Here is a 7910-nt window from a genome sequence, read left to right as displayed (position 1 = left end):
GATTTGGCTATTAAAATTTGCATTGCGGAGTTGAAAACAAGGCTGACCAATGCAAAGTGGACTACCTACTGCCATTCACACGACTCTCAACCGAAGTTGTAAAATGTTTTTGCAAGATAATGGGTATGTGACCAAGTCCATCCTTTTATAAAAGTATGTTATTGTGAGGACACAACTGACCACTGGGACCTTATAATCGGTTCCGAGTCCGTTTCCCTCGCTGCACTCTCCTCCCCTCCCTGCACTCCCTTCCCTGGATCCGTACTGAAATTAGCAGCAAGAAAGCATGTCATTGACAAAGTCACGTGTCTAGAGGCACAGCCAGCAAGCGAGCGGATGAGAAAAGGAACGAGCGAGTGCAAGCGCTCGAAGTGGATTGAGTGTGGAAGGGATTGAATGAGAGACATGACAAAATATCAAGAGGGAAAGCACGCACTACCATGCGAGCTAAATTTGTGACCGCTGGAATAGAGGATGTCGGATTAATGGTGACTATTATAACCCGTTTTCGCAGAGGAAGCTTTTCGATTGGGACTTTGGAAGAGGGTCCGCGGGGAAACATGGCCGAAGGTTATTCTGCAATTATTTTCTATTTTTTGCGCTTACTTTTTCTTCTGATGGTATTGAGGGGATCTGCGAAGGACTATTGTTATAGAACCTATATGTTATGTACCGCCCACGATTATTTCCATATTGAAAATATGCCTTGGGATCTTGTTGGAGCAGTTTGTCAACGGTAAAGAGCGTATTCTGCCCAACTGGGGCTTGCATGGGGAACCATGTGTGTAGCCTACACCTGCCCTTTGAGTTTCATATAATGCTGGTTAAGCGTGGTAGATGCACGCAAATATGCTCCAGAAAAAAAAACAAAAAACGGTGAGCATGCATTTGCAAAAGCAAAGCGATCAATTGCAAATCGCTGACCGTTGTGTAGTTAGAAACCCCACAAGTAGCCTATTTTACACCGCTTTGCGTTTATGTTCGAAACATTCTACCAGGCGCCAGTTCACGCTTAGGTGATCTCGAAAATCGTTTTGCAGGGAGAATTCGAGCAAAGACGAACCTCACACATCATCCAGTGATGGGGATTTTCAACAACCGGGCTCCATAAAAGTTGTTTATAGGCTACTACTAGGCCCACTATACGCGCGCACGACTATAGGAAAAATAGGCTACTTAGGCACCTTCTATACCTGTATATCAATACATACTGTATTTAGCTAACTACTTTCATTTGACTTTTAGGAGGGGCGGTTAAAGGTGGCGCAGAATACACCGCAAAATCGGCGGAGCAGGAAGAGCGGATTCTGCCCCAGCCTCTGTCGGGAGCAGGCCACTGCAAGTGGTTCAATGTTCGAATGGGGTTCGGATTTATATCAATGACCAGCAGCGAGGGGAGCCCCCTAGACCTCCCTTTGGACGTATTTGTCCACCAAGTAAGTTCCCCCGAACGAGAAAAATCTTCCACGTTGATGTTGTGCTGCTATGAGCTGTGGGCATTTGGCATCTCCCTCTTTGGCGCAATCTTCCATCCCATAGACTACGTTATAGCCTACTCCACCTTGTTAATGATAAGTAATGTTTCAATAGGCTAGGTCAAGCAGCACAGGCCTATCCTTTCTAAAAGGGTAATTACTGGATTTTAATTCTACAAAATCGTTTTATGAACCTGTATCCATGCGTGGCAATAACATCACGTGTTAATGCGAAATAGAGACACATTCTTAGGCCACTGTTGGTTGCAACATTTGTTTGTAACAGTTCAAGTGTATTACTTTGTATCATCATGACGTTTCCCTAGCATGTACATGGCACACAAAACATGCTGTGGGTTTCCTTAAAGTGACACGTTCCCTCGTTCACTTCCCCTTGAATTTAGTGGAGGGAGAACACCACTAGTATGACCGTTTGTAGTTTTTCTATTGCCTCATGGACAGGGAGATTATGGTTGATGGCCCACCATATCGGAAAACGTGCTAAAATACTTTGAGTAAGTAGCCTACAAGAAAATATAAATAAATAGAATGGAACAGAAAGAAACATCACACTCAGTCCAGAAACAATGTGCTTGTTTTTGTTGACAGTAAGTGCAAAACGCTGTCATTTGAGTACTCGTACAATTGCTTCGTCGAAAGTTATAACATGGATAGTTTGGGTGTGTAGATTTTCATCCGATATTCTAATAACCTATCCATATTTTCTGCTGATTCTGTTGCCGTTAAATAGCTTTTTTTTTACGGTCCAATAAAGTCACTTTTAAAGACTCAAGAGCAGAAACGAGAAGGGAGTAGTCATTTTCACCATCTTATTTTCCCACACGGTTTGGCGGTGGAGGTGCTTTTATTGTGGTCTCACGGGAAGTTATTTTATTGAACTGGGAGAGAACATTCTGGTTCAAAGATGTAAGCGCCTAGCACGGCCCCAACCGAAGTCTTGAAAACATCTGTCAAACACGAGTGAGTAACAAGAGAGTTTACGGTGATGAATTGCGCTGCTTTAAAGCTGCTATGCTGCAGCTGTAGCTGAGGTCTCGTGGTGAATTTGGGTGAACATGTTTCCTTGTTGTTGTTGTGTTGGCTACTCCCATCATCACTAACTTTTTCATGTGGCAGCAATATATCCTATGAAAAAGGAACTCCCAAGTCTTAAAGATGTATTTCAGTATTTGCATACTGGTTAAGTTCTTGGTTCAATGATCAATTATTTATATTGTCTCCCTAATAATATTCAAATGATTAGAGCGCCATGCTGGCATATAGTATTTTCTTTTCATGCACTGTGTGTTCGTGTGTCCTGTTGATATTTCAGCAGAAAACATTTATGTTAAGAAACAACCGAAAGACCTAACTTGCAGCACAGTAGAAGACAATACACCCTGTTGTTCATGCAGTGTACTATATTTTCCTTTGCAGAGGAAATCCAAATGAGCAGAATAGGTAGAGAATTCGAATCAATCATAGTCATTAGTGGATATGTCAGATATACCTACTTTAGCCTTGCAAGCTTCCTCCCTGCCAAAGATGTGTGCTTAGAGAGAGAGAGAGAGAGAGAGAGCCCTGCTGAAGTCAAATAAACATTGTCTGGCGTGCAGTTTCTTAGCCTGGGCCTGAGCACAGAAGTAAATAGAACACCATTGGGCTATTAATAGGCCTATGCATTATAGGCTCTTGTATCTCTATTGTACAGATTCATATGTAGACATTTCTTAAAAATGTTCATGATCTAAATGTAGAGGAATACACACATTCATAAGATAATAATAATGATTGTTATAATGTTGATAAACCTCTACAGAATTCTATTGAGCCATTTCTTATAAACTTTCATGATTTTAGAAGATTAGGCTACTTATATTCATAAGATAGCAATACCAATCGTTATGTTTATAAGGATGTTACATCCTGCAGAATTCTACTGTCTTTTGTTAGAAATGTGCATGATCTCAAAGTAATAGCAATCATTATAATGCTGATAATGAGAAAAATAATGCATACTTTTCTTATAAATGTGTATGATTTCAATTTAGAGGAATACACACATTCATAAGATATAATTCTATGGAGTCTTATAAACGTTCATGATCCAATTTTAGAGGAATACACATGTGCTCATTCATAATGTAGGAATAACTACTGTAATAATGTTGGTAATGATGACAGTGTAGTCTTTCAAATGTAAATCATCAACTACCAATGAAATAGCCAATTCAGTAGGGATGTGCATCTTCCCTTTCAAGATGATTCATCACAAATCTAGATACATGGGCTCTGATACTATACACAGGAGCGATCCGTTTCAGTTTGAAATGATTCAGTTCGATGCGATACTATTCGATGCTCTAACATTTGTTGCATAAACACATACATTTTCCATTCAAAATTCATATCTGCTGATGATGGAGCTCATGAGCTGGGCATCTCTGAGCTGGATCGGTCTGAGCTGACTTCTGTCTGTGTCTGTGTGTGTGTGTGTGTGTGTGTGTGTGTGTGTGTGTGTGTGTGTGTGTGTGTGTGTGTGTGTGTGTGTGTGTGTGTGTGTGTGTGTGTGTGTGTGTGTGTGTGTGTGTGTGTTTGTAAAATATGTGTATGTACAATGTAGGCACCTGAGCTGAGCCATAAGAGAGACTAGGCATCTCCCCCTATCAGATTAGGGGGTGCAATGTAGCCAGTTTTTTGTCTCCCCACTTTGGTTCTGAAATAACCATCACCCACAAAGGAACTTGTCATTTTTGCAGATTAAGTGTTTGACTAGTCAATATATCAATATTTATATTTTACAAATGTAGCTATGACATAGCCAATGAGTATATAGCACAACTTTGGATTTCACCCATCTCAAAATCAAATGGTTTCGACCATTTGGACATTTTTACGAAGAGCTCTTCTTTTCTCCTCTTGCTTCGGCCACGCAGTGCGCCTCACAAAAGGGATTGCTCATTATGAAATGATCAACTTTACCCTGTATATCTAAAAAATGACCATATACACGGATTTGTTTAAAGCAAAACTACCAAAACTGTTGCTGATGGTGAACCTGAACAATCAAAGTCAAATATAGTATAAGCCCTGTTTAGCAGGTATAGTCAGATGAGTTGGGTCTCTGGTAGCTTACTTTTATTCCAGTAAAACACAATGTACAACATAGGTTATCACTCAACGAATAAAGCACAATTTCATGCAAGCCATTCATGTAAGCTGAAGGTGCCTCGCAGATGTGCAAGATCCAGAACAGGCCCCCTACCTCACTGTGGTCAGTGCACAAAACAACTATATTACTGAAAAGTTTATTGATGGGACAATTTTTCATTTGAAATGCATAAAAACCTATCTAGAGTTTAGAATGTAACCTTGTGGTAGGGTTGATTGGGGGGCCACGTATGCTTGTTTTTCAGTTGCAGACATGCCTGATCAGATATATGACGTAGCCTCAAAGGTTGGAGAGCACACACACACACACACACACACACACACACACACACACACACACACACACACACACATTACTTACTTACTTACTTACTTACTTACTTACTTACTTACTTACTTACTTACTTACTTACTTACTTACTTACTTACTTTCTTTCTTTCCTGTTATGGGGGAATTCTGTTGCTTGCTGCTTGGGAAGATTGTACCATTTGTAAATATTTTCTCCAAAGATAAAGACACATTTTGTCCCATGGAAAAATTAGCATTTGAGTGCAAGATTCAGATTGGGCTCCAGTTTGTGACAATGTGTGATAATTTTCTATGCATGCAGGAATTCTTGAGATAATGAGAGTGGGAGGGGGAGGGGAGGAGAAAGTGAGAGAAAATAAATGAGAGGTAGAGACTAAAGAGGGAGGTTAGGAAAGAAGAGAGAGAACAGGGAAAGAGAGAATGGTGGAAGAGAGGCGATTGGGAGGACGGGAGTAAGAAAGGTAGTGAGAGAGGAGAGGTTATGCAGAAGGGGGAAAGAGGAGGGGTTGGAGAAGCAAATGAGGGAGGGGGCGAGGGAAGGAAGAGTGGGGAGCGGGACGGAGGGGTGGGGAAAAAGAAAACAGGAGAGTGGTAGGAAATACATTTGTGATGGGGAAGTAGATTAGAAGAGGGAGGTAGGGAGGAAGAGGGGGAGAGATAGAGAAGGAGCGAGAGAGTAGTAGAGAGGAGGTAGAGAGTGAGAGGTGGAGAATAAGAAAGAGGCAAAGAGAGCGGGGGAGAGAGAGAATATAGAGGAGAGCGAGAAAGAGGAAGAGAAAAGGATATATAAGAGGTAGAAAAGGATGGAAAGCGAGAGGAGGTGGAGAAGAAAGATAGGTACAGAAGGGAAAAGAGAGAAAGGAACAAAAGAGAGTAGGTAGAAAAGAATGAGAGATAAAGAGCTTGAGATAAGGAAAGATATAAAAAGGGAGAGGTATAGAGAAAGAGCGAGAGGGAGGTAGAGAAGAAAAAAGAGAGGGAGAGGTATAATGAAGGAGACTGAGGATGTAGAGGGTCAGAGAAAAAACGAGAGGGAGAAAGAAAGAAATAATGAGCTGGTCTTATCTTGACCCCAGAGAAATCTTCCAGAGGGGGCCAGACATCAGGGGGGTTCCCGTCCGATCACTTCCAGTGTGTGTGTGTGCGAGCTTCTCTATATGACCACTACTAACTACTACCTTGTGCCAGCGTCGCACCCGCACTATGACACATTTTTATTCAGTTTGTTTGTTTATTTCACCAGTGATGATTTATGATGAATTACATTAATGCATTTCCTCTTTTGGAGATTAAATGTAGGACTATTCTGTGTGTGTGTGTTGTTTGAGCACCTCACATTTTCACGCTTGGATGTTTAGCTGGCACATCAATCAACCTTTGCTATTTACCCACAAGTCTCTTGTGTGTGTGTGTGTGTGTGTGTGTGTGTGTGTGTGTGTGTGTGTGTTGTGTTGTGTGTGTGTGTGTGTGTGTGTGTGTGTGTGTGTGTGTGTGTGTGTGTGTGTGTGCGTTTCACGTGGGGGTGGATGTGGGGGTTTCCCCATCCTCAGGCATTGTTTTGTTTGTTGGAAGAATGTCTTTAAAGATGAAATAGGGAAGGGGCTGGATTTGCTGTTCTCCCTCTGCTTGTGGTCTGAAAACATTAAACATTGTGTACTGCTGCACTGGCCCTATCCCTCCATCAGAAACCTCAAAGTGTGTGTGTGTGTGTTTGCACGAGTGCATGTATTTTCAGATGCTTTTTTTCTGTTCTTGCCAGCAGGTCCACTCTGTAATAATATCTGAGCACTTGGAGATTTTTGTTTTTGTGTGTATGCATGCATGTGTGAGATTTTTTTTTAAATGTATTTTTATTTAACCTTTATTTAACTAGGCAAGTCAGTTAAGAACAAAGTCTTATTTACAATGATGTCCTACTTTAAAGACCCCCTAGCCAAACCCTCCCCTAACCCGGATGATCCTGGGCCAATTGTGCGCCGCCCTATGGGACTCCCGATCGAGGCCGGTTGTGATACAGCCCGGGTATGAACCCAGGTCTGTAGTGATGCCTCACAGGCCAGAGGTTGATCTCAATGGCCTCCCGAGTGGCGCAGCGGTCTAAGGCACTGCATCGCAGTGATGCAGTGCCTTAGATCACGATGCAGTGCCTTAGACCGCGATGCAGTGCCTTAGACCGCGATGCAGTGCCTTAGACCGCGATGCAGTGCCTTTGACCGCTGCGCCACTTGGGAGGCCATTGAGATTAACCTCTGGCCTGTGTCTTCATTTGGCATGCAAGCCCTGCCCCTCCCCAGTCCCTGCCACAGACCCACCTCCCCCTCTTTACTTCAATGCTTAAAAACCGCAGAAGAAGAAAGTGGAGCGGTCATGTGACTTTCCGTCCATATATGGGGAATGTGATTGGTCATTTGAAAGGTAGATTGTGTGAATTAAAGTAGAAGTGGTGCTAGAAATGTTTCTTTCTATTGACATGACAAACAGACATGTCGTAGAGTAGACCGAATCCACTTTTGGTGGGTGATCTGTTTTCTTGATATTGTCTAGGACAACAAATGGTTTGGTTTTGGCATTGCTTCTGAAGAAGCTTGGTGGATTTGAATGCATTTTTTATGTAACTGTTTTGTGTGTTTCTGTGAAATTGTATGAAGTTAAGTGTTTTATTTCAGGGAAAACATTTTTGTTTTACTTGTTCAGTTTGTTTGCGTCTAGATAAGGTCAGTTTTATTTCAGCCTTTATTTTGACAGTATGAAATACCCTTTGTTCTAATGACCTAAGACCCTGGATCAAAAACTCTTGGTTGATTTGTCATTGTCAAGTTGCATTTCCCTCAATGTTTAAATTATTCAAGTTTTTTTTACTGTTGGTTGTTTTTGTTGATAGATTTTTTTTAATGGAAGGAAAGTGGTACAACATATTGTTAGTTACCTTAGTTAGCAAATAGCAACATAGTAGC

General features: G+C 41.6%; 1 protein-coding gene across 2 annotated transcripts in view; it reads left to right on the top strand.

Moving 5' to 3' along the window:
- Positions 1-308: 308 nt before the first annotated feature.
- The window catches only part of LOC106607557 (protein lin-28 homolog A), a 46506-nt gene continuing 38904 nt past the window's right edge, over positions 309-7910 (top strand). For both annotated transcript variants that reach the window (XM_014204597.2, XM_014204596.2), the window contains exons 1-2: positions 309-570; positions 1246-1436. In XM_014204597.2, the coding sequence (XP_014060072.1) occupies positions 441-570; positions 1246-1436 (321 nt within the window). In that variant the 5' untranslated portion in view covers positions 309-440. The remainder of the gene's footprint in view (positions 571-1245; positions 1437-7910) is intronic.

This window comes from Salmo salar, chromosome ssa06 (assembly GCF_905237065.1).
Source record: "Salmo salar chromosome ssa06, Ssal_v3.1, whole genome shotgun sequence".
Classification (NCBI taxonomy): domain Eukaryota; kingdom Metazoa; phylum Chordata; class Actinopteri; order Salmoniformes; family Salmonidae; genus Salmo; species Salmo salar.
This window is presented reverse-complemented; position numbering and strand designations above follow the sequence as displayed.